General features: G+C 41.4%; 1 protein-coding gene across 2 annotated transcripts in view; it reads left to right on the forward strand.

Moving 5' to 3' along the window:
- Positions 1-27,970, forward strand: part of GPM6A (glycoprotein M6A) — a 357,131-nt gene that overhangs the window by 290,156 nt on the left and 39,005 nt on the right. For both annotated transcript variants that reach the window (XM_030563098.1, XM_030563097.1), the window contains exon 3: positions 20,342-20,498. In XM_030563098.1, coding sequence (XP_030418958.1) covers positions 20,342-20,498 — 157 coding nt within the window. The remainder of the gene's footprint in view (positions 1-20,341; positions 20,499-27,970) is intronic.

The raw sequence follows: 27,970 nt of genomic DNA on the forward strand, positions 1-27,970 counted from the left end.
AAAAAGTCTTGTTTCCTGATTGGTCCTCTGGTCAGGTGTGTTTTGTTACCCCTTTCCAGGTGAAAGAGACATTAACCCTTAGCTATCTGTTTATGACAATCGCATCAGCAGGAACAATTGCTAATTAATGCCAGACTGTGTCACTGGCTATACAGAGGCATAATCATTACTATGAAGAGCACCAGCTGGTAAGAAAGTTAAATAGTTAGGGCCCTACCAAATTCACGACCATGAAAAAGTGTCATGGACCCTGAAATCTGGTCCTTTGTGTGCTTTTACCTTATACTATACAGATTTCATGGGGGGAGACCAGCATTTCTCACATTGGCGGTCCTGACCCAAAAGGGAGTTGCAGGAGGGTTGCAAGGTTATTTTATGCGGGGGTCACAGTATTGCTACCCTTCCTTCTGCATTGCCATGAGAGCTGGGTGGCCAGACCACAGTGGTTGTTGGCCAGGTGCCCAGCTCTGAAGGCAACGCCTCGCCAGCAACAGCACAGAAGTAAGGGTGGCAACACCATACACCATGCATCCTTACTCCTCTGCTGGTACTGCCTTCAGAGCTAGGCTCCCAGCCAGCAGCCACTGCTCTCCAGCTGCCCAGCTCTGAAGGCAGAGCCACCCCCAGCAATAGAGCAGAAGTAAGGGTAGTAGCCTCTGCAGCTTCTCCTGTAATAACCTTGCGACTACCCCATAACTCCTTTTTTGGTCAGGATCCCTACAATTACAACAACATGAAATTTCAGATTTAAATAGCTGAAATCATGATATTTATTTTTAAAATCCTGTGACTGTGAAATTGACCAAAATGGACCATGAATTTGGTAGGGCTCTGTAAATATCCCAAAACAAAACAAGTAGTCCTATCTCTATCTACAGTATAAACTGAAAAAACAATAATGAATGTAACTGTATTTTTATTACAGCTGATATAAACTAGCTAGCAAAGATTCTAGCAAGATGAAAAAGGAATCAAATGAAACTTGTGTGAACTCAAATTCATGCATATTTATGTGCTCAGTTTGTAATTGTTTAAATATTTTGCTGTTATAAAATAAATAGGCATTGGGTTGGCTCAGTATGGTTTGAGTCTTGTAGTGCTTAATCATTTATTTATCTGAAATGCTGCAATTTCTGTTCTTGACTTTGATTATTAACAGCTTAATTACCCCGAACCTTACCTAGGGTCCTAGTATCACTATAGAGGCACTTGTAAAATCTAGATCCTAAAAGGATATAGGATAAATGATTGATCTTGTGTGTGATGGTGCAATATTTAATGTGCACACAACAGAGACTATTTTTTGTTTGTGGAGGTGTTGATGATAACATCCATGACTCTAATTAATCTACCCAAATATCAGAGGGGTAGCTGTGTTAGTCTGGATCTGTAAAAGCAGCAAAGAGTCACTTATAGACTAACAAACATATTGGAGCATGAATTTATGTGGGTGAATACCCGTTTCGTCGGATGCATATCTACCTAAGATCAAGATCCTCATGCAATCTCACACACTCCATTCAGAATGGCCACTGTTGCTTATTGTAAAAGATATTTCAGTGTTTCCATTATAAATCCTGAATATCCAGAAATGTGTATACTAGCATGTCATAAACAGAGTGTTAAGGGTTAATGTCTCTTATACCTGTAAAGGGTACAAGCAGGAAACTGGACACCAGACCAATCAGAAGACAAGGTACTTTTAAATTCGGGTGGAGGGAAGTTTGGGTGTGAGTTCTTTGTTCTTTGTTCTTCTCTCAGAGAGTCTGAGAGAGACCAGACATTACTACAGGCTCTATAAGTTTCTTTTCATATAGTAAGTAAAACAGGCAGTTTAGGCTTTTTAATTGTTTTACACTGTTTGCATTGGGGATCTGGCTGGTTAACTTTTATATGTGTAGTTGCTGGGAATATTTTGATTTGTATTGGTACTGGGGGGAAGGTCTCTTTCTGGTGTCTGTAAGCTATAGGACCCTGTAATAGTTACATCTTGAAGTTACAGAGATAATTCTTTACTTTTTCCTTTCTTTTATTAAAAGATTTCTTTTTAGAGAACCTGATTGATTTTTTTTTTTGGTTTCCCTTGTTTTTATCCCAGGGGATTGGGATAACTCACCAGGACAGGTGGGGGAGACGGGAGGAGGGAGTGATAAAATCTCTCTCTGTTTTCCTTGAATCTGTTAGCCTCTTTGTGGAAGGGAAGGGAGATGCTTCCCTGTATGGTGATTTAAGAGGTTAGATCAGTATCTCAGGATAGCCCAGGGAGGGAAGTTCTGGGAGGGGGAAAAGTGGGGGAATGGTTTATTTCTCCTTGTTTTAAGAACCCAAGGGATCTGGGTTCTTGGGGTCCCCAGGGAAGGTTGGGGAGGTCAGAGTGGCCCAAAACACTATATTTTTGGGTGGTGGCAGATCTAAGCTGGTAATTAAGCTTAGAGGATTCAGGTGCTAGTATCTCATTTTCTGAACTCTAAAGTTCAGATCTGAGAAGGAATGCTATGACATAGCACTAAGAAAAAAATCAGTTGTAGCTGAATCTCTGCACTTAGATGCTATAGAAAAGACAATTTATAAATGCTGACATATAGATAAATAAAAATGTGATATATAAGATCTGAATGGAGGAACACGTCTATAAATTAGCTGGAAAAATGATTTGACTATTTTACTACCTATGAAGGTCTCTGTACCTTCTTCCATGCTACTTTTTAACCCATGAAATACTCTCCCTGAACTGACCAGTAAGATCACTACCTTTTCCTCCTTCAAATCCATCCTCAAGTCCTCCTTTTACTGTATGTTATAAACAGATAGCTAAGAGTTAATGTCTCTTTCACCTGGAAAGGAGTAACCTGAAACACCTGACCAGAGGACCAATCAGGAAACAAGACTTTTTCAAATCTAGGTGGAGGGAAGTTTTGGGTGTGAGTTCTTTGTTCTTTGTCTTGGGTCTGACCCTCTCGGCTCTGAGAGTGATTTTTTCTATTTCCTGCCTTTCTAATCTTCTAATTACAAGTTGTAAGTACAAGGATCGTAAGACAATAGGTTTATATTGTTTTCTTTTGTATTTACATGTGTGTAGTTGCTGAAATGTTTTAAATTGTATTCTTTTTGGATAAGGCTGTTTATTCATTTTTTTTAAGCAATTGACCCTGTATATTGTCAACTTGATACAGAGCCTATTTTTAATGTCCTTTTTTCTTTCTTTTTTTATAAAGCTTTCTTTTTAAGACCTGTTGGAGTTTTTCTTTAGTGGAGACTCTAGGGAATTGAGTCTGCAGCTCACCAGGGAATTGGTGAGAGGAAGAAGTCAGGGGGAAAATCTCTTTGTGTTAGATTTACTAAGCCTGACTTTGCATACCCTCTGGGTGAGGGGGGGAGAGAGATTAGCTCTCTCGGTACTTGTGTTTCCAGGACTGGAAGCAGGGAATCTCCTAGGGTTGTCCAGGGAGGGGAGCCTGGGAAGAAGTAACAAGGAAACAAGGGGAGGGGGTTATTTCCCTTTGTTGTGAGACTCAAGGAATCTGAGTCTGGGGGTCCCCCAGGGAAGGTTTTGGGGAGACCACAGTGAGCTAGGCATTGTATAATTCCTGGCTGGTGGCAGCATTACCAGGTCCAAGCTGGTAACTAAGCTTGGAGGTTTTCATGCTAACACCGATATTTTGGACGCTAAGGTCCAGATCTGGGAAAAAATGTTATGACATGGTGGCAGAGCGGTGGGATAAAGATAGAAGCCAGTAGGAATATTATATTTTTCTTTTCTCTGCTAAGGGCTTTTAAGCAGAGAGAGGTTGGTTTTAAAAGGAACTAGAGAGAATTTTTTTTTCTGTTCTCTCCTGGCAGTAGCTTGCATATTAAGCAAGGAACCATTAAGGAACTATTAAGGGTCTTTTGTGAGACAATAGCACTCCCATTGAGAGTCAAGTACCCAGCACAATACACATGCAAATAAAGTGGTTTTTCTGGTTTACTTTACATTTAAAAGATTAGCTAGAGGAAGAAAAGGAAAAAGGCACTGTTGCTAGGCAGACCTCAGGAGGCAACAGAGAACCTGCAGTTCAGACAATAAACACCGGAGGGCACCCCAACACAAGAAAACAGGAACCATGCCTTCCAAGACAAAAATGGAGGCCAAAAAACAAATCAAAGACACAGAGCACAAGCGAGATACGGAAAAAAAAATATAGGAATTTGAAATAAAACAAAAAGAGATGGAGCTAAGGGAAAGAGAAAAAGAGGCTACCCACAGGAGAGAGTTGGAACTCCTGAGGGAAACCCACCGGCAGGCCCTGGAATTAGAAAAGGCTAAGCAACAGAACACAGCCAATCCTAACAACCCTTCACCAATACTTGTTCCACAGCACAGGAAATTTCCCACCTACAAGGCAGGTGATGACACTGAGGCCTTCTTCGAAAATTTTGAAAGGGCCTGTCTTGGGTACAGCATCTCTGAAGACCAGTACATGGTAGAATTGAGGCCACAGCTCAGCGGACCTTTAGCAGAGGTGGCAGCTGAAATGCCAAAGCACCGAATGAACGATTATAAACTGTTTCAAAACAAGGCCAGATTAAGAATGGGGATAACCCCGGATCATGCCCGTCGGCATTATAGAACCCAAAAGTGGAAACCAGGTGTGTCATTTCCCAAACACGCCTACTACATTGGGAAAAAGTTATGAGGCCTGGATATCAGGAAACAATGTTAAATCCTTAGACGAACTGCACCTCCTCATACAAATGGAGCAGTTTTTGGATGGTGTTCCTGAGGACATAACATGGTACATACAAAATGGAAAACCCAAAAATCTCACCAAGGCAGGGGAGATTGGAGCCAGATGGATGGAAGTGGCAGAAAGCAAGAAAGCTACTGTCAAGGGGAACGAATATCCCAGAGGGCACACCGACAATAAACCCTACAACTGAGGGCAGCCAAAGACCCCACCTACAACCCAAGGAAAGCCACAGACACCCTATTCTTCCACCATACCAGTCTCCAGTAACTCACCTCGACCCAGTGACCAGTCAGCTGGAAGATGCTTCAAGTGTAATGACCTGGGACATATCAAGGCCAACTGCCCAAAGAATGCCAACCGAGTGCAGTCCATTACACCACCATCACACCAAAGATCCCCAGGCCCAGATGCCTCTCAAATACCCTTGGAGTGAAGGGAAATTTTGAGAGTGGGCGGAAAAAAGGTTACTGCGTGGAGAGACACGGGGGCACAAGTGTCAGCTATCCACCAATCCTTCGTAGACCCCAAATTCATCAACCCAAAGGCCCAAGTGACAATTTACCCCTTCATGTCACAAGCTGTAGACTTGCCTACAGCTGAACTACCTGTCCAGTACAAAGGCTGGTCAGGAATGTGGACTTTTGCAGTCTATGACAATTATTCCATGCCCATGCTACTGGGGGAAGATTTGGCCAACCAGGTGAAGCGGGCCAAGAGAGTGGGAATGGTTACATGTAGCCAAACCAGGCAAGCTTCCAGACCCATTCCTGTTCCTGAGCCATCCACAGACGCCCCGTCTGTGTTACCAGAGACCCAGACAGAGGTAGTGGACCCGGATTCCATGCCAACCACTGAAACAGCCACAGCACCTCCAGTCCCAGGCCCGGAACTGGAACAGCAACCAGCACCAGCAATTGCAACCACATCTTCAAACTCAACGCCAGAGGGCGCTAGCGAGCCAGAACTGGCAGAAGCAATAGACAGCCATACCCAAAAGGCTCAGCCAGAGCCTGAAATACCCTCAGGTGCACCAGCGGAGAGCGGTTCACCAGCAACGGAAAAACCCCATCACCTACATCGCTTCCAGAGGGACCAAGCCCAAGTCCACAGTCTGAGGAAGAACTGGTGACCCCAGCCTCAAGGGAACAGTTCCAGACTGAGCAGGAAGCAGATGACAGCCTTCAGAAAGCTTGGGCGGCGGCACGGAGCATCCCACCGCCTCTCAGCTCTTCTCACCGATCCCGGTTTGTTATAGACCAAGGACTTTTATACAAGGAGATTCTTTCTGGTGGACACCAGGAATAATGGCAGCCGCAAAAACAGTTGGTGGTTCCAACTAAGTACCGGGGGAAGCTCTTAAGCTTAGCCCATGATCATCCCAGTGGCCATGCTGGGGTGAACAGAACCAAAGACAGATTGGGGAAGTCCTTCCACTGGGAGGGGATGGGCAAGGATGTTGCCAAGTATGTCCGGTCTTGTGAGGTATGCCAAAGAGTGGGAAAGCCCCAAGACCAGGTCAACGCCCCTCTCCAGCCACTCCCCATAATTGAGGTCCCATTTCAGCAAGTAGCTGTGGTTATTCTGGGTCCTTTCCCAAAAAAGACGCCCAGAGGAAAGCAGTACGTACTGACTTTCGTGGACTTTGCTACCCGATGGCCGGAAGCAGTAGCTCTAGGCAACACCAGGGCTAACGCTGTGTGTCAGGCCCTAACAGACATTTTTGGCAGGGTAGGTTGGCCCTCCAACATCCTTGCAGATTCAGGATCTAATTTCCTGGCAGGGACCATGCAAAAACTGTGGGAAACTCATGGGGTGAACCACTTGGTTGCCACCTCGTACCACCATCAAACCAATGGCCTGGTGGAAAGGTTTAATGGAACTTTGGGGGCCATGATACGTAAATTTGTCAACGAACACTCCAATAATTGGGACCTAGTGTTGCAGCAGTTGCTGTTTGCCTACAGGGCTGTACCACATCCCAGTTTAGGGTTTTCACCATTTGAACTTTTGTATGGCCACGAGGTTAAGGGGCCATTACAGTTGGTGAAGCAGTAATGGGAGGGGTTTACGCCTTCTCCAGGAACTAACATTCTGGACTTTGTAAGCAACCTACAAAACACCCTCTGACACTCTTTAGCCCTTGCTAAAGAAAACCTAAAGGATGCTCAGGAAGAGCAAAAGGCCTGGTATGACAGACATACCAGAGAACGTTCCTTCAAGGTAGGAGACCAGGTTATGGTCTTGAAGGCGCAACAGGCCCATAAGAGGGAAGCATCATGGGAAGGGCCGTTCACAGTCCAAGAGCGCCTGGGAACTGTGAACTACCTCATAGCATTTCCCAATTCCTCACTAAAGCCCAGAGTGTACCATGTTAATTCTCTCAAGTCTTTCTATTCCGGAGACTTACAGGTTTTTCAGTTTACAGTCCAGGGAGATGATGCTAAGTGGCCTGAAGGTGTCTACTACGATGAGAAAAAAGACTGTGGCGTGGAAGAGGTGAACCTATCAACCACCCTGGAACGTCTGCAGCGGCAAAAAATAAAGGAGCTGTGCACTAGCTTTGCCCCATTGTTCTCAGCCAGCCCAGGACGGACTGAACGGGCATACCACTCCATTGACAAAAGTAATGCTCACCCCATTAGAACCCCACCCTACCAGGTGTCTCCTCACGCCCAAGCTGCTATAGAACGGGACATCCATAACATGCTACAGATGGGTATAATCCGCTCATCTACCAGTGCATGGGCATCTCCAGTGGTTCTGGTACCCAAATCAGATGGGGAAATACGCTTTTGCGTGGACTACCGTAAGCTAAATGCGGTAACTCGTCCGGACAACTATCCAGTGCCACGCACCGATGAGCTATTGGAGAAGTTGGGACGTGCCCAGTTCATCTCTACAATAGACTTAACCAAGGGGTACTGGCAAGTACCGCTAGACGAACCTGCCAAGAAAAGGTCAGCATTCGTCACCTATGCGGGGGTGTATGAATTTAATGTCCTTCCTTTTGGCCTTCAAAATGCACCCGCCACCTTCCAGAGGCTGGTAGATGGTCTACTAGCAGGACTGGGCGAATATGCAGTTGCCTACCTCGATGATGTGGCCATTTTTTCAGACTCGTAGCCCGAACACCTACTACACCTGGAAAAGGCCTTTGAGCACATCAGGCAGGCCAGACTAACTGTTAAGGCCAAAAAGTGTCAAATAGGCCAAAACAAAGTGACTTACCTGGGACACCAGGTGGGTCAAGGAACCATAGACCCCCTACAGGCCAAGGTGGATGCTATCCAAAAGTGGCCTGTCCCAAAGTCAAAGAAACAGGTCCAATCCTTCTTAGGCTTGGCCGGTTACTACAGGCGATTTGTACCACACTACAGCCAAATCGCTGCCCCACTGACCGACCTGACCAAAAAGACCCAGCTAAATGCAGTTAAGTGGACTGATGAGTGTCAAAAGGCCTTTAACCAACTTAAGGCGACGCTCATGTCTGACCCTGTGCTCAGGGCCCCGGACTTTGACAAGCCATTCCTAGTAACCACGGATGCATCTGAGCATGGTATAGGAGCAGTTCTCATGCATGAAGCAATGGATCACAACTTCCATCCTGTCGTGTTTCTCAGCAAGAAATTGTCTGAGAGGGAAAGTCATTGGTCAGTCAGTGAAAAGGAATGCTACGCCATTGTGTATGCCCTGGAAAAGCTACGCCCATATGATTGGGAACGGCGTTTCCAGCTACAAACTAACCATGCTGCTTTAAAGTGGCTTCATACCGCCAAGGGGAACAACAAAAAACTTCTTCGGTGAAGTTTAGCTCTCCAAAATTTTGATTTTGAAATTCAGCACATTTCAGGAGCTTCTAACAAAGTAGATTTACTAAGCCTGACTTTGCATACCCTCTGGGTGAAGGGGGTGGGAGAGAGATTAGCTCTCTCGGTACTTGTGTTTCCAGGACTGGAAGCAGGGAATCTCCTAGGGTCGTCCAGGGAGGGGAGCCTGGGAAGAAGTAACAAGGAAACAAGGGGAGAGGGTTATTTCCCTTTGTTGTGAGACTCAAGGAATCTGAGTCTGGGGGTCCCCCAGGGAAGGTTTTGGGGAGACCACAGTGAGCTAGGCACTGTATAATTCCTGGCTGGTGGCAGCATTTCCAGGTCCAAGCTGGTAACTAAGCTTAGAGGTTTTCATGCTAACACCCATATTTTGGACGCTAAGGTCCAGATCTGGGAAAAAATGTTATAACACTGTAACACCTAACAAAGAACTTAAGGAAAAAGCTGGTACTTACATTAGAAATATACATTTGTCATTTAAAAAAATACTTAACTAATGTATCTGTCTCCCCACACATTTGTATGGCACTTCTCTTCTTTGGATTCTGCAATTCAATCTGCAAAGGCAGCCCCTTCCATCAGTGCAAAATCCAATTAACTTCAGTTGGCACTCCACAGAAGCATAAAGTTCTACCTCAGGGGTGGGGAAATTGTATGCAGGGCTAGGGCAGGGGTTGGGGCGTGGGAGGGTGTGTGGGGTATGGAGGGGGTGTGGTGTGCAAGAAGGGGCTCAGGGCAAGGGATGGGGGCAGAGGAGGGGTGCGTGGTGTATGAGGGAGCTCAGGGAAGGGGGTTGGAGTGCAGAGTGCAGAAGGGAACTCAGGGCAGGGGTATAGGAGGGGTGCAGACTGTGGTAGGGGGCTCAAGGTAGGGGGTTTGGGTGCAGGAGGGCTGTGGGGTGTGGCGGGGGCTCAGGGTAGGGGATTAGTGTGCCGAAGGGGTGTGAGATGCAGGAAGGGGGCTTAGGGCATGGAGTTGGGGGGCAGGGTACCGGCGGGGTTCGGGCTCCATCCCAGTGCTGTTTACCTAAAGCAGCTCCAGGGTGGCAGTGCACGCTCCCTGCATGCCTGCCCTGGCCCTCACCAGCACCAGCACTGCAGCCCCTGAGAGAGGGGGGGACGGAGGGCTCCACTTGCGCTGCCCTTGCCATGACTCCAGGTACCTCCCCCGAAGCTCCCATTGGCTGCGGTTCCCAGTTCCTGGCCAATGGGAGCTGTGGGGAGCAGTGCCTGGAGGCAAGGGCAATGCATGAGCCCTCTGCCCCCGACCCGGGGGCCGCAGGGATGTGGTGCTTGCTGCTTCTGAGAGCGGCGCAGGGCCTGTGGCACCACAAGGCAATCCTGTGGGCTGGATCCAAAGCCCTGAGGGGTCAGATCCAGCCCGCAAATCGTAGTTTGCCCACCCCTGTTCTACCTGCATGAACACAATTGCAGGATTGGGGCTTAGATTATAAACTCTTTGAGGCCAGAGATGGTGCCTTTATATTTGTTTGTACAGCACCTAGCATAGTAGAACCCTGAACCTGATTGGGGTTTCTGGGAGCTGCTACAAAGTAGTAAATATGAGTTAAACTGTTTGTCATTGCATACGTTTGTGTTATGAACAGCTTTAATTGTTTTAAAAGATAATTCTAAAATATCACCTGGTCACATTTGATAATTTGAAAGAAAAATGTAGAATTGTTAAGCATAGAGTTATCTAAAGAGATGCACTGACCTTTCATGAGGATTATTACTGCACATTCCATTATATAAATGTATTTAAATAGTTAATTAAATCATGTATTATAATGTTTCTAAACTGGATTAATATGCACTATCCGCTTAATAATAAGCATCTAAAAAACTTTGCAACTTCATATTTACAGAATCAACCATAACAGATTCTTTAGAAAAGGATACAACAATCAGTTTTTTAAAAGTATTATTCTAATGTTTTTAGACAATAGACCTTACTGCTGTACTGATTCAACAATGTCCTTTAAAATTACCATTAATAGGTATTTGCCCCTAGCCCATTTTTTCCTAAGGGTATGTAACATTGTAACAAGTATGGAATTTGTGTGTGTGTGTTTGTGGAGGTATATTCTAGGATAGGGTCAGGCGTTATGATACATATTGTCCTGGCTTAGCAGGACTTCATTTGCGTGACGCTCTGCTCAAATTATTTTCCTTCTGGCAAAGTGGGCTGATGATAGTCAGAATATGGCTGCACATTGATAATGCTTTGGATGGTGTTCATGCATTGACTCAGAATTTGTGTTTTAAGAATGAAATTCACTGCTGTGCTGAGTGTTGGCCCCAGGCCTATGCATGAGTAAACTCCTTTTTATTAATGTGTTAGAGGTTAATAGAAACTCATTTAAAGAGCAAACATGATAAAGAACAAATTATATTAACGAATAAATTTCAATGTCTATTAAAACACTGTTTAAATAAAGGAGACAGTTGCTCTGTCATTGGAATGATTTGGTTACATGTACAAATAAAGCTTGATAAAAATAACATCAAAAAGTTTTTATGCCAAAGACAGTGGGCCAGATCCTTAGCTGATATAAATTGGTATAACTACATTAAAGTCAGTGGAGTATGACAGCATTTGGCCAAATACATTTGCAATCTTGTGATTGCTGTGAGGAAAATTCCACCCTCTTACAAAAAGAGTGATGTTGCATAGCAATCTAACACTCCATAAATGATAATGTTATTTTATTTATTTAAAAATATTTATTAGGAGGCATTTGCACAAATCTAGTCAGACCTAGGCAAACACAGATGTAGCAACAATTTAATGAGCAAAGAGCAAACAAAAGAGATTGTAATCAATGAATAAAAAGAAATCTAGTGAATAACAGAAGAGGTTATTAAATAGAGGGCTTTCCATATCATAACACAGCAGGAAGGAACAGCTTAGGAGGCAAATCAACAAATTGCCAGAAATAAATTTCCTTTGGAGAAATCAATCTTTTTAAAAAAAGAAGAAGAAAGAAAAACAAACAAAACACATAAACGAAGGTGCTTGTTGAATTTACCAAACTGAGAATTCTGGAGACTGATGTCCTCTATGTACCTAGAAGATTTAACAAGCAAGACCAGAGGCTGTGTGAATTTCTTATTCTGTCCTTTCAATGTGTCTCCGCCCAATAAGGGTGGAATCAACCTCAGGGGTGACAGCATAATTCAGTTGCCATCCCTGATATTGATTGCAATATAAGGCTTTTTTCCTGCATATGCTTGCATTGATGTCAGTGGGCAGCTCTCATGCATAATATTACGTGCACATGTAAATCTTTGCAAGAGCACGGCGTAATCTGGTAAAAACAAAATATTTCTGTACACACTTCAATAGATGGATATATTACAAAAATCATTAATTGGATGTATTTGGGGATATTTGGTCCATATTCCTGTCAATGTGTTACATAGCCATATTTTTAATATCATGATGATCATCTCTCATTCTTGATGATCTGTAGTCAAAGAATTAACTCAAATTACTACATAGGGGTCTCATGCCTAAAATTATAAATGCCAATAATATACATCTTTTGGTAGGTAACTTATTTTTACATGAGTTAACTTACTCTCCTTCATTAAGCTTTGTTCCCTTTGATTCTCTTTTGCTTACTTAATAAAATTATTCTTACAACGATAAGATTAGAGAAATATGCATAAATATCCATATGCATAAACTAGGTATTGCCTAATGTTGTTTAGTCCTTGGTGCAAAACTCTAGTCATTGCCCAGGAGATCTAAAGTGGGCAAAATAATCTCTCAATCTGAGGGTATAGTGAATACCAGGTGAAAGGGCAGGATAGAGGAAAGTGGCCCTAAAGCCCTAGTTGTGGCCGAGGCAGGATTCTCTTGGCACATGCATTGTGGAAGACCGCCCTAAGGCTGCCTTCTGAGGTCCCCCTTGTATGCTGAGGGTGGAGTTGCGGGTGGAAGTGGTACATTGGGGCAGGGCCAGAGCATGCAGCTTTGCTATGACCCATAGAGCAGGGTTGTCTAAATTATGTCAGAGCCTTTCCAGCACCAGGAGTAGATGAGGATCAGGAGGGCACAAAAGGTGGTTTAAAGCCACCATAGTCCATACTCTTCCTTGGTTGTAAATTGTGCCTTTTTAAGGTAAAGTGCAGAATTTTACCTCTATTCTCCATCACCTAAAGAAGCAAGCAGTCTAGGAATTAACAAGTAAGCATTTAGATGACGATGAATTAGGGACAGCTTCTGATACCCTTACTCTTACTGAGTAGCACCTTGCTTTACAAATAGTTCTGTTGACATCATTAGGATTATGTGTTACCCAATGAGAGTAAACTATCAGAATCTGTCCCTTAAAGAACAAGAAGCAGTATGAATTCACATGCTACATATCATATGCAACAAACCTATGAACTTTCCTTTAGGCAGTTCCCAACAAGTTGAATGGAGATAATATTGCTAACATAATTTATTAAGAGTTTAGAAAATGCTTTAATTTGGTTCTGCATGAAATTCTTCTTGAAATGTACCTAGAAAGGAATCTCAGTTATTACTTGTTCTAGTTCCTTTAGAGTATTTTTTTTTCCTTTCACCAATAGACAGGATTTGTAAAGGCCTTTTGTCAAAGGGTGTCACTGGCCCTTTTAGAGGGAACAGGTCAGTGCCCTGTGACTGGGCATCTGACCCCCAGCTCAGCTTTACAAGAGGACACCTGAGTCCAAGGGAACAGGGGCGGGTGAGAGCTGCCTGAAAGACTCAGAGACATTTGCAGGTGAGAGCTGCTGGAGACCAGGAGGCTGTAGAAGGTCCCTGAAGGAAGCTGTAGCTGGGGAAAGACTGAAGGCGGGAGAGCAGCAAGTGGGGTTTGCTTTCTGGCCTCTCCAAGCCAGAGATCCAGAACCGGAGAGGGCTGAAGTCAGAAAGCTGCAGAGGGAATTGCCTGCCGACTTCTGAGCCAGAGCAGAGGGCTGAAGTCAGGGGAATGGTGGAGGATCTTACCCACCAGTAGTGATGTGCTGCAGAGCTGGAAGAGATCAATGGAATAGGGGGAGTGATGGAGTCTCTTCTGATGGGGCTGAACCCCAGCAGAGGCTGTAGGGATTCCTGCTGGGAAGAGCAGGGTTCCATTCCAGCTGGAAGGGCTGTGGTGGCAGTCCTGGTAAAAGAACGGGAGAGCCCAGGTATGGTGAAAGAAGCTGGAACACAGTATGTGCTAAAATGATGGACTAGAGGATGTGGGATTTTAAAGACTATATACACTGGGTGGGAGAAATGGACTAAGTTTTGCACTATGTTTTTGTATTATACCTGCCCAATGAAGGGTATTTTTGAGGCAAGAAAGCTTGTTTTAAGGACTCCGTAGAAGAGAAATAGAGGTAAGTGCACTTGTTCTGCTGCTGGGGTGTACTTCAGGTGGGACTGACACTTTTGCCCCTAGCTACTTTTTGTGTTGTTAACACATTCTGTTTTATCATTTCTCTGCAATCTTTAATTGACCACCATATATTCCCATTTTGTCCTTTCCCAATTCCCCATTCCTAGTACAGGCTCTGTATTAACCAAATATCTCTGTAAAGTCCCTCATGGAGCCACATTAATGTTTTCTTATAACTTGCGTTTTTCTTTTTTTCTGAGTCATTGTACACTCTTTTGCCTTTATTGTGATGTTATTTGGGTTGCTTCAGCCTTGCTCTGTATACGATATATGGATATTAATAATTCCCTCTTTCTGCTTGCTAATGCTATTTCTTGATTCTCCAGAAGTTGACTTTATACATGCAAACAGCTATTACCAAATCCGCCTTTATGACATTCCACATAATTAAGTGGCATGGAGTTTGATAAATTCAGTAGCCTAGGGACTAGATTTAACCCACATTTGTTCGGTGGACACCCAGTCACAGGACCTCAGAAGCCTAATGAGGGATGGTGCATGGGCAGAAAGTGGTTGCAAAGTGCCGTCCAGTGAGTGGCTGACAGGGCAAAAAAAGGGACTTAGCTAGGGAAACTGCTAAATGCAAAGGATCAGTGCATCTCCTCAGAATTCTCCATGGGTAGGGCTTCTGTGGATTCCCCTCACAAAAAATTAGTCGTAAAGCTGCCCCTGCAAACTGGAAGCTCTGAGGTAGGGCAGGTGGCAATGTCATTCTTTGCCTTCCCTCAGGATGACTCCCCCAAGGGTACAGGGGGATCAGCTGGTACAGAGACAAATAAATTACACTTCCCTCTGCCAGCAAGAGTGAATTTGATTCCTGGCCTCTGAGTATTAACTGGGCTTTCATTGTAGCATATAATATTAAAAGAAATGTGCCTAGTTTCATAACCCGTATGCTACACTTGTATTCTGTTGTCTATTGATTAGTGGGCATTAATATCCCAGGAACAAAAAAAACCCTCAAATTTTACAAAGCCTGAACACCTCTCCCCACCCCTCCAAATCTTATTGTTCATGCTCTGTGTTTATTTTTGTGAAGTGTATCTCAGTCTTGAAAAATAAATTTAAAAAAGGAATTGAGCTGTGCTAATCAAATCAGCATTTTAGTGCCTGCTATACCCATTGAATTTATTTGTGAGAATTGCATTTATTTTTGTTAACTTGGAAATAGAAATATTTTAAACCACTAAGTATCTGGAAGGAATTTAATCTTGTGTTCAATTTATCACCTTTGAGTTGATTTGTAATTACAATCTTTTCAATGCCTGCATTCTTCTTGATTCCATTATCTTTATTTGGAGAAGTTACATTATACATTCATTGTATGCAGTGTTGTGGTAGCCAGGATATTAGAGAGGTAAGGTGGGTGAGGTAATAACTGTTATTGAACTAACATCGGTTGGTGAGAGAGACAAGCTTTCGAGCTTACACAGAGCTCTTCCCCAGACCTGAAGAAGAGCTATGTGTAAGCTCAAAAGCTTGTTTCTCTCACCAAGGGAAGTTGGTCCAATAAAAGATATTACCTCATGTACCTTGTCTCATTATATGTTCAGACTGATATGAAAAGTAGAATTATACAATGCTGCCAAATGCTGGGAAATTAATTTCACAGTAATACTAAATGTGGTATCTGGCTAGACAACTAAACTGCAGTAATACTAGGACTTTATCTCTTACTCAAATAGAAGTATTTAACAGAGAGAAATATGTTATTAACAGTGCTTTCTGCACAGTGAGTCAAGTGGCAAAAGGCAAATCCAAGGAGAGTATTGTTCCTGTTAATCATCATTAAGTGCTTGCAATACATATGTATTTTAATTAAATAAAAATCCCCTGCCTTCGGTACAATTTTGAGCCTTCCAAAGCATTATAAAGGAGCTTGGATAGAAAAAATCTCTCATTTTCTGCTGACTGATTACTAATTTTTCAGCATTCACGATGGAGAGTGCTTAGGCTGCACCATGTAATTGCTTCAGAATTCCTACGGTATTAATCCATTTTGGGACACAGTAAAAACAGGAAAGGCTCATACGCTGACAGATTTTTTGAGTCCAGATCCTCAATTAGTGTAAATCAGTGTAAGTCCATTTATTTCAAAGGAGCTATGCTGATTTACACCAGCCAAGGATCTGGCTCCTAATGCCTAAAAAGCTATTGCCTCCAAGTGCACTCAATAGGAGCCAATGTAGAATCTTGGGAGAGGCAATACTGGCAAACTTTGGGCATATAAATACCAATTAGAAAAGCCTCTTAATCACGGCTCTTTGCACTGTTCCACACACCCTCCTTATTTAGCAAAACAAAACAAATAATAAATGGCCATATCCTGTCACTTAGTTCATAGAGGAGTTCTGTACAAAGATCGATGACAGAGCGTGCTGGTCTTCTCCTTCAAAAACAGTATAATCCCTATTATGTGAACGCCTAAGGGGAAACCTTCAGATAGTCAGCGTGCCAGCCCAGCACATTTGCAGTCTGTTCTCTAAGAGCACCCCAATCATAGAGAACCTGATTCTTTCCCCCAAAGATAGACAGCCCCTCAGCATAATTCGTGCAGAAGTTCACAGGTGTCAGATGTGAAAGAGCTCCAACCTCTTGGAACACTTAAACTCCACATGGCCTGAGTTTCTGTCAATCTTCAAAGCTGATGTTAGTTTGTTTGGTTTTTTTGTAACCAAAGAGTTTAGTTAGGTATCTAACAGGCACAGCTGGTCTTGGGTCCATACAACATGCGTTTTGATGTAGAAGTTACTGTGTCAGGGTTTATGGCAGTGGTGGGCAAAGTGGTTTGTAAACAAACTGTCTCGCAGCCTGCCAGATTACCCTGACAGGCTGCAAGTTGCCCACCACTGGTTTATGGCCTGTGTTATGCAGGAAGTCAGACTAGATGAACATAATGGACCCTTTTGGCCTTAAAATCTTAGACCATGTTCAGTCCTGTGAGCATGTGCTTGCCTATATCATGTAAGTAGCATCAAGCTTCTTACTTGCTGCTGTATTACCTGGCAATCAACCCAATATGAAGGAGGGATTTGATTACATCCCCTTCTTTCTCCTGGGAGGCACCTTTCCCCAATGTCTAGGAGAAGGTGCCCCTATCATTTTTGCAAATAGTATCCATTACAACTTTTGATGTTACTTCACTAAATAAGTATCTGGACTTGTTTTTTTTCATTTTTTGACCAGCTCAGTGAGTGGTTGAATAATCTTTTGCAAATAATAGACATTGCAAATTTTATCACATTTGTGAATCCACCTTTTCGTCATTCAAACAGCTGAACCCACGTCAGAGTCTATATCATTTGTCACAACAATCTCTTCAAAGTTCACAGCTTTTGAATGTTCATAAAGCGCTTGGGGTTTATCTTATTAACTATTGCTGTGGTTTTATTATTGAAACTGGATTTGTTAAAGTACAAGGAAAAATACTGACGAGAACTGAAGTGGGAAAGAATGAGATGACCTAATTTGATTCTGCTGGGACAGGCCACACTACACTTAATTGCACCCTGTTTGTTCTTCCAAGATGACAGCACACTCGGGTGGCAAAGTACAGTGGCTGCTTCTGTTGAAAAAAAAAAAACCTATTTCCTCTAAAGCTATTCTCGTGTCCCTCAGGTTGGAGTGAATCCAAACTCATTAATTATTTGTAAAGTCTGCTTAATATAGAATAATTAATAACCAGAAGTAGAAAAAATTGAGAGAGGAAAAGTTCTATAGTCAGACTGATTTAATTTAGATCAGTGCAAGCACAGCTTGAACTATAGATTGGAAAAATCTTATGAACATGTTGATCTCTACCTGAACAGGTCCATAACACAAATATTCTCTACCAGATTTTGATGGCATACAAAACAATTCTTTCTTTACTCTCTAAATATTTATTTTACTTCCATCAGTACAATTGTTTCACAGTAACGTCATTCAAAATAGTCTTTCTTCTTTAGATCAATACTGTGTGTGAACACAAAAAGTCTATGTTAATGCAACATTGCGTTTGCAAAGTCAAGCACTCTAAAGGTAGAAACTGTTATAATTAAGGTTGCCTTTGTAACCTTAACTCAGCCCCTTTGTGTGTCTGCAGAATGATTGTTAATTACATGACCACATATGATTTTTTCCCACAGGGTCCCTGAATGGCTAGTAGTGGGTGAGATGACATACCAAGTCATGTCATAACAACATGACAGGTCATTATACATTATTACTACTGACGTTTCATAATATGACAGACACTATAATAGTTGGAATATTATGTAGCCCTTCACTTCACCCAAGAGGTGACTGGAATGCAATGGTGATTTAAAGGATTAATCTAAATCAGGGGTTCTCAGCCTGGGCGTCTTTACCCCCAGGAGAATTACAAACAGATATCATGGGGTTACAAACACCAGGCCCTACCTATATTGCTAAATTGAAGGAAGATTCCATATAGATAAGAGGGTTGGAGATTGGCTGCAGAGTAGCCCTGGTATGGAAAAAGGTTGAAAATTTCTGATCTAAATCAAATTGTGAGATCCTGAACTTTCCACTCTGACCCCTTTAGAGCAGGTGAATGGGTTGGAACAGCATAAGTGGATTATAAAACCCATTATCTTCCTGAGCGGGAATTCCCCTGACTCCGGCACTGCAGAAGATAGTCTCAAGGCTGCTTTCTGAGAGCCTCCTCACAAGCCCCAATACTGGGATCAGGGCAGGGGGCAGGGGGCAGGCTGGGTCACAGCATGCCACACTGTTCAAATACCAGGCAATGCTGGGGCCCATGGCACAGCCTGGGGAAGCTATCATTACTTAAACCTTCCAGGAGTGTGTAGTCTCTGCCAGGAGCCATTCCAGTCACTAGAGTATCCTGGGATTAGAAAGGTGAAAGGGTGACTTAAAGCTCCTCTCAGAGGCAGAGCAGAGAATCTCACATTTTATCAGTATATTTAGATATCAAATCTTGCATGACTCATGTGCATAGCCCCCCTGTGGTGCTCACTATGCCTTGTCTTGAAGTGTAAACTCTTCAGGGAAGGAACTGTGTCTTACTATGGGTGTTTATAGTGCCCACACAATCAGTCCTTGATCTCAGCCGGGGCCTCTCTACACTATCATAATACAGATGAGAACATAAGAATGGCTGTACTGGGTCAGACCAAAGGTCCATCTAGCCCAGTATCCTGTTGTACTGACAGTGGCCAATGCCAGGTGCCCCAGAGGGAGTGAACCCAACAGGCAATGATCAAGTGATTTCTCTCTCTCCTGCCATCCATCTCCATCCTCTGACAAACAGAGGCTAGGGACACTCTTCCTTTCCCAGCCTGGCTAATAGCCATTAACAGACTTAACATCTATGTATATATCCAGTTCTCTTTTAAACGCTGTTATAGTCCTAGCCTTCACAACCTCCTCAGGCAAGGAGTTCCACAAGTTGACTGTGTGCTGCATGAAGAAGAACTTCCTTCTATTTGTTTTAAACCTGCTGCTCATTAATTTCATTTGGTGGCCCTTAGTTCTTGTATTATGGGAACAAGTAAATAACTTTTCCTCATTTACTTTCTCTACATCACTCATGATTTTATACTATATTATATAATAATAATCATGCTCATATTGCCATGAGTAGGTGAGCAGGACTGGTCTAATAGTTTATAAAATGTTTTGCAATCCCTTGGAATGGAAGTAATTACATGAATAGTTACCCTTCTGCCATGTGTGGCTAACAGTAACAAGGATCAGGTTCAATATGATGTCTAAGGAATCCTTTTTAAATGCTGTCTCCAAAAATGCACTATTCATTGGGGAATAGTGGATACAAAATAATGACAGAGAATTGTTAGCAGAGATAAATAATGCCATCTGAGAACTAAATATAACAAATTGTATGGTGATGAGTAGGTAATTGAAGTAGGTAAGTGAGCCTCTTTTTCATGACACATTACATTTCAATATCTGTAACTGACCAGGAAGCAGGATGATCTTTAAGGAAGCGCAATATTTCAGAATCGTATTTTCTATTCATGTTTGCTAATTAAATTTGTTGAAGTATTTTAATCCTATTAGACTGTTTAGATAATAACATCAAATGAGGATTAATTGACTTTGGAATTATTTGGACTTAAATACTGCTCTCTTACTGATCCAGGGCAATTTTTGAATACCGTTAAGTGAAGGGAGCCCTTGTTTTTTTGTGTGATTATTATTCAGATGTGACAGCCACATGCTATATAAGGCAACATTTACACAAATCTTTAAATGCAGTTAACATTATAGAACATCAGCACTGAAGGTTTTCCAGAGTGCCAACTCCTATGCTAGAGGAGATCTTATTATACAACACTGAATTGTTGTTGAGATAAATAACTTTCACATTTCTTGTACAGGATTGACATCTTCAAGTATGTGATCTATGGCATAGCAGCTGCATTCTTTGTTTATGGCATTTTGCTGATGGTGGAGGGATTCTTTACGACTGGTGCCATCAAGGATCTCTATGGAGATTTCAAAATCACCACCTGTGGCAGATGTGTCAGTGCCTGGGTATGTTAATATAAGCTTCATCATTACTTATGTTAATTTCAATAGCATCGTTGGAATAGGTTAGGATATGTTTACTAAGGAAATATGTCTCTAGGTAGAGGGGTTGTTATGTATTCTTATGTTAGTAGTTTAAAAACTGCAGCGAGAAAGGAATGGAATAATATGAATGGTCTCCATATTAGCTAAGCAGTATCTACTGATGAAAAGTGCTGTATAAAAGCTACATAATAATTAATACTCATGTTTGTAGAAATAATCACTTCACTAATTAATATGTGATTTTATAGTGGCCAACATAGTGGAGCCCTGATCCTGATTGGGGCATTAGGAACTGCTACATATCTATATATAGGTTATAATATTTAATCATAGTGAGAGCTGATAAATAGATCAGGCCCTGAACAGTTCCTCATTGTTTAATAATGCGGAGTTGGATTTTGAAGCTTTTACTCATGTTGGTGAACAGTTATTCAACAGTCATATTCACTTCAAAGCTAAACCACAAATTGACTTCTGGATTAGCTACAGGCACATTTTGTGCTCTAAGATTGCTTGGCTAGTCACATTTAGTTTCTGTTTACTACTGAAACAACTAAATAATTATATTTTGGAGACTGTGCTGAATAAATTGAAGGGAGTCTTTATTAGCAGAACCTCTCTGGGTTGGGGAGAGGCTACTCTAAATCTTAGAGTATTAAAGATGGGCAGATCAGGGTAGTCAATTTCTTGGCTTACCAAATTACTTTCACCTGTGTGTTTGTCCTATTTTCTGTTCCATTCTTAGAAGCTCAGGTATTGTCACATCATTTATCAAAAATATTTTGCTGTTTGAGTGGAAGTAGGTGATGATGTACTTTTGGAAGCCTGTAGAATTTTTAAGGTTAATCATTTTATACCTTGATGATAATACGCATAACTGCAAATAGCATGAACATAACATGTTATTCAATGTTCACAAAGGGCTAATCACTACACTATATTCTGAGATGACATATATTGATAAGCTGAAGTAAAGGCTAAGAGTACATTCTGGTGATAAAGGGCAAAAACCTTCCAAGAGCATAATAGTTATCAAGAGTCAACTATTAGAAACCCAGGGAATCCATAGCTAAGCTTAACTTGAAAAGAAATCCCCATATTTGAAATTGTGAAAATGCACAGTTAAGGCCATCCTAACAACTGTAACCTGCCCTATAGTAATGTCACTCTTTCATCATCTTGACTTTCTTCCTTTCATAACTACCGGCTGAGATATTAATAGTTGGACCGAGGACTTGTTGAGACCTTTAAAGATGTCTGTAGTCAGAGGCTGGGGACATTATAAATTTGGAAAAGTTACTGTACTGAGACCACCACCAAGTTCTTTGTTCAGTTTTCCTATATGCATTCTTCAATACAAAGAGTTATGTTCTATCCACACATTAATTTTTATTCCTTTCATCATAATAAATGCCAAAATCTTATCACCTAAGCCTAGGAGGATTCAATATGTATGCCTGCCTGTGGTTTAATACCATGTGTGATACATGAAATAATTGCTTTCAGTATACTATTTGTCTAATTGGGAATTTGTGAAGCATGTCTTTCCCTGTAAAGAAGCCCAAAGCTCATACAGCCACTGTACAATTAAAATTAAGGCAGTCTGGTTTTCATGCCCAATAACAAGATGAACTCGTTTGCTCTGAGTGGAGGAAGTTGACAGAGAGGGTGAAATCCTGGCCCAATTTAAGTGAGTGGGAGTTTTGTAGCTGATTTCAATGGAGTCAGGATTTTATCCAGAGTATTTTCCCCCCAGGGAGATTCAACGGCAGCTCTAATTCTGTATATTTCTACATTTTCAAATATTTGGGTTTCTTTTAGGTTAAACCCTAATTCTGAATTTCATGGTCCTTTTTGGTGGCTATTTGATAACTAACCTGTTTGTAAGGGTTTTAAAAAAAACCCCAAACCTAAGATACTGACATAAGAACATAAGAACAGCCATACTGGGTCAGACCGAAGGTCCATCTAGCCCAGTATCCTGTCTTCCAACACTGGCCAATCCCAGGTGCGCCAGAGGGAATGAACAGAACAGGTGATCATCAAGTGATCCATCCCCTCTATGTTGACTGTGCGTTGTGTGGGAAAAATATTTCCTTTTGTTTGTTTTAAACCTGCTGCCTTTAATTTCGTTTGGTGACCCCTAGTTCTTGTGTAAGGAGTAAATAACACTTCCTTATTTACTTTGTCCACACCAATCATGATTTTATAGACTTCTCTCATATTCCCCCTCATCATCTCATTTTAAGTTGAAAAGTCCCAGTCTTATTAATCTCCTCATATGGAAGCCATTCTATACTCCTAATCATTTTGCTGCCCTTTTCTAAACCTTTTCCAATTCCAATATATCTTTTTTGAGATGGGGCAACCACATCTGCATGCAGTATTCAAGAACTGGGCATACCATGGATTTATATAGAGGCAATATGATATTTTCTGTCTTATTATCTATCCCTTTCTTAATGATTCCCAACATTCTGTTTGCTTTTTTGACTGACACTGCACATTGTAGATGTTTTCGGAGAACTATCCATAATGACTCCAAGATCTCTTTTTTGAGTGGTAACAGGTAATTTAGACCCCATCATTTTAAATGTATAGTTGTATACGTAGTTACACGTATAGTTGTATATAGACGTGCACTCCCAACCTTAATTCCAACTTAATGAAGACGGCAAATTTGTTTGATTTATATTTGTTTAGAAATGTTTGACATGCATTGTCAGCTGAAGGAATCGAGGAATATGTTAAAAGCATTAGAGTAGTTGCTGCAGGGAGCTCTGTGGGTCGCTGGGAGTCACAGGACAATACTCTGCATTCTCCCTAGCTCTTCAACTGACCTCCTTGAGTTAGCTCTTTATTTCCTGGCCTCTCCTTTCTTCCCATACTTTGATTGCTGCTCTGGTTCTCTATGGCCTTCTTAATTCAGATCAGCAGGAATCCTGTCATGATAAAGAACAGTGGAGTTTTTATTGGTCTTTTTATTTTAATCTAGCCTACAACTGTACATTTTTTAAATATACAGATTTATATCAATTAAAATTTGAGGCAGTCTTGTTCACATCTTTCTTTTACTTCATTCAAATATTTAAAAAATAATTCTTATATAAATAAATATATAAAAATAATGACTAGGGAAAAGCAACAATTTTTATTTGAAAAAGATATTGTTAAATGATAGTTCAGTTCTATCATGATGCTCTGACATTTCTACATTCCTTTTTTTCACATCACTATATGTAGGAGGGTAAATTCAGAGCACAGTACATGGAGAATTGGACATATAACTCCTATTAAAAATTAAAAAGGTTGCCCTGTGTGTGTAGCGTAGATGGCGCTGGTGCTGTATAGATCAGATAGGATAAATTAATGTACTGTAATTGTAGAGTTGCCAAATTGAGATTATACTATTGAGGACGATTAGCTCATATCACAGGCTGCAAAAAGGCTTCCTTATATGGAATTCTGGGATATTCATCTTGTAAATTTAAAAAAAACCAAAAAAACCACTACACAAAACCAAAAAACTCAGCTAACAGAATCAACCAGTTGCTTTCTAGCAATATATTCTAAAAGTGATCAAAAAAGATATTCTAAAAGTGACCTCTTTGTGGTCACATATGCACACAGAATATTTGTATTCTAAAATAATTTGAAACCACATAATGGCTCTAACTTGAAAAGTGGCACTGTAAAAATGAGGTTGTGGGTTTGTCTCAATGATTCCAGGTAGAATTTGCTCAAATTAAAAAATACTTCTGAATAGTAGCAGGCTCACCCGGAGGTCTGAGAATCAAGTTGAGTTCTTTTCCACTTCAGCATCAGTACCTGCTGATATTAATGAAGTGTATAATACACGTATGCATTGATTACACCAGTAACTAGAGCTGGTCAGAAAATGTTGGCCGGTGGGGGGTGGGATTGGGGAGGTTTCTGGAAAAAATTATTTGACAACAAATGAAAAAAATGGTTTTTGTCAATTTTCTGTGGAAAATGTTGACATTTCACTGAAAAACTGAAAACTTTTTGGTGTTCAGATATTCAGTTTTTTGACAAAAAGTGAAACTTTTGTGTTGAAAGCAGGCGGTTTTACCCTTTTTTGCCCATGTAGACAGGTCCTGAGTACGTGTCAGTGGTAAAAGCCAGTGACTGTTGTTTCAGAGCTAACTCATTGTTAATGAAGTAAAATAAATTCACGCACAGATCAGCAGTGGTTTTTAGTCTTCATACCTACATTTCTCAATACTATATGTTTATTCCATGAATTAAATAAACAGATATATAGAATGGCAGTGGAGCTTGATTAGCTAGAAAATGAGAAACAAAATTCAATTATGCCTAAAGCCACTTGTGACATAGTTAATGTATTTGAGATTGGGGGCCCTCCCATTTATATTCACCTTGATGATCATGGTATGTATCTTTTCCATCTATGATGTAGGTCAGCTGACTAAATGAAAGACTCATTTCTCAATCATCACAGCATCTCTTTTCTGAAACCTTGGCTTCCAGGCATCACTTATTGCATAACTAATTATTTTACTTTTTAAACTGAAAAGTTTTGCTATTTTGGTCTGGGTTACTGCTTCAGTGTTATGTTGCTTGCCTTAATACAGTAGCCTGCCAGGCACTATCCTTCCATTGCCTCTGACTCTTCTTTTCTTTTGTACTCTCTGGTATTTGACTTTTTTTTTTATTGTCGGCAATAAACTGGAAACATGTTTTATTTTGCTTTCAAATTAATTTGGTTGTGAATGTGGCTTTCACACAGTATATGGCATTTTTTCTCAGTCTGTAAGTTTGATCAATATGTAATTTCTTGATCAAAACGTTTTCTGAAAATGAGATTGTGTTATATATTTCCAAAGCTTGTCTGACTGTGGGAGCTACTGCACTTTTTCCATGGGTTATGCCTTCCTATTATGGACATAAAATAATCAAATTAACTCTATCTTCCCTAGGTTTCAGAGAGATTCTCCTCTGAATGTACAAATGTACAATTGTAGCTGTCTGCATAATAACTCTATTGTTCATCTGATGAATATGAGTTTTGCTGACCCTATCCTTTGCTCACGTCTGGCAGGCCTATTTTGATGCTAGTAGTTAGCCATCTTATTCAATCTCTTTTATCAGTCAGATTGTTATTTACTCCCACAAATGTAGACATGAATATTATAGACTCAGTTGCTAACATAGTAGTCACACTTTCTGTCCCATTTAGTTTCTAGTCTATATGTCTGTGAATTCTTATCCTTCCAGTTAACTTCTCCAAAGTCTGCAAGAGCAGCAAACTATGTTTTTCCTCTCTGGCTCTTCTTTACCATGAGCAGATCTTGCCACTTACTCCTGCTATGATTGCTTCCTTATTCCCCTTGTGGCTACTGTAGTATTTACCTATTAATCACAAGTAGGAATTTTCTGTTGCTATATATGTTCCATATGATTGTGTGGTAGTGAAAAACGACAAAGTTGAATTATATTCTAGAGGAGAAAGTGCAGGGACTTAAACAACAGATGCAGTTATTGAATCAAACCATAGAAACTACATCATGTAGAAGACCAGAAATGGAATAGACAGAGGTGGATTAATGAAGATGGAAGATTTTGGGAGCAAAGAGTTGGGAAATAGAATTTGGGGGAGGGGGAGATTTTGGCAGCAAGAAAAGGAAGAGGGGAATATTACAGATTATGTGCAAGCAAATCTTTAAAAAATACAAAAACTAATATGAATAGCAAAGCTTACCGAAGAGATGACTTGCAAAATTGTATGGACTAAATTTACTTCCACTGTCTATGTCAGGGTGGGCAAACTACAGCTCAGACAGACACAGCTCATGGGCCGCATCCGGACCTTCAGATATTTTAATCTGGCCCTTGAGCTTCCAACGGGGAGCGAGGTCTGGGGCTTGCCCTGCTCCACACATGCCGTGGCTCCGTGCAGCTCCCAGAAGCAGCGGCATGTTTCCCCTCCAGCTCCTACGCATAGGTGGTTCTGCACACTGCTCTGCCCCAAGCACTGCCCCTGCAACTCCCATTGGCTGGGAACCATGAGCATTCATGGCCCACCATACAATTTCTATACCCAGATGTGGCCCTCAGTCCAAAAAGATTGCCCACCTCTGGTCTATGTCCTCCTGGCAGTGTGTAATGAACAGGGCTCAAATTTGGCTGGGTTGCTGTGGGTTAGCAACCCAGAACATTCTTTCAAGATCCCCTCTTATTCTGAAGAATCTCAGATTTCATGTACGTGAAAAGGTCTGTAGATGTTAGTGGTGCAGAAAACCTTTACAAAGTGAGTTTTACGTAGATGATGCAGAATGTCTCTCTGAGTTTGTAGGGACACTGAAACAACTCAGATTTCCAAGGCTAATAATTTAAAAGTAAACATTGTTAATTTGCATCGTTTATTGAAGCATTGTAAGGGCTCTGTGAGAGAATATTGATTAGGAGAGTAGTAGTATTATTTTGTCTCCCCAGTTTGACCATTGGAGTCAAGAAGCCAGAAGAGAGGAACATAGATTAGGGGGGCATCTGAGTCATGCCTAAAGGGAAGCGCCTACGAGTCCATTCAGTCCTACTTCTTGTTCAGTCAAACGCTAAAACAAATAAGTTCGTTTACATTTATGGGAGATAATGCTGCCTGCTTCTTATTTACAATGTTATCTGAAAGTGAGAACAGGCATTCACACGGCACTTTTGCAGCTGCCATTGCAAGGTATTTACGTGCCAGATGTGCTAAACATTGGTATGCCGCTTCATGCTTTGGCCACCCTTCCAGAGAACATGCTTCCAAGCTGATGCTCATTAAAAAATAATGCATTAATTAAATTTGTGACTGAACTCCTTGGGGGACAATTGTACGTTTCCTGCTCAGTTTTACCCGCATTCTGCCATATATTTCATGTCATAGCAGCCTCAAATGATGACCCAGCACATATTCTTCATTTTAAGAACACTTTCGCTGCAGATCTGATAAAATGCCAAGAAGGGACTAATGCGAGATTTCCAAAGATGGCTACAGCACTAAACCCAAGATTTAAGAACCTAAAGTGCCTTCCAAAATCTGAGAGGGATGACCTGTGGAGCATGCTTTCAGAAGTCTTAAAAGAGCAACACTCCAATGTGGAAACTACAGAACCCAAACCACCAAAAAAGAAAATCTGCTGGTGGCATGTGACTCAGATGATGAAAATGAACATGTGTTGGTCCGCACTGCTTTGGTTTATTATTGAGCAGAACCCATCATCAGCATGGATGCATGTCCTCTGGAATGGTGTTTGAAGCATGAAGGGACATATGAATCTTTAAGGCATTTGGCACATAAATATCTTGCAATGCTGGTTACAACATTGTTTTGGTTTTGGTTTTGAGTATAGGGTAGGTTTTTTTGGTACATAATTCAACATTTTTAAGTTGCATTTTCATGATAAAGA

Source organism: Gopherus evgoodei, chromosome 5 (assembly GCF_007399415.2).
Source record: "Gopherus evgoodei ecotype Sinaloan lineage chromosome 5, rGopEvg1_v1.p, whole genome shotgun sequence".
Lineage (NCBI taxonomy): Eukaryota > Metazoa > Chordata > Testudines > Testudinidae > Gopherus > Gopherus evgoodei.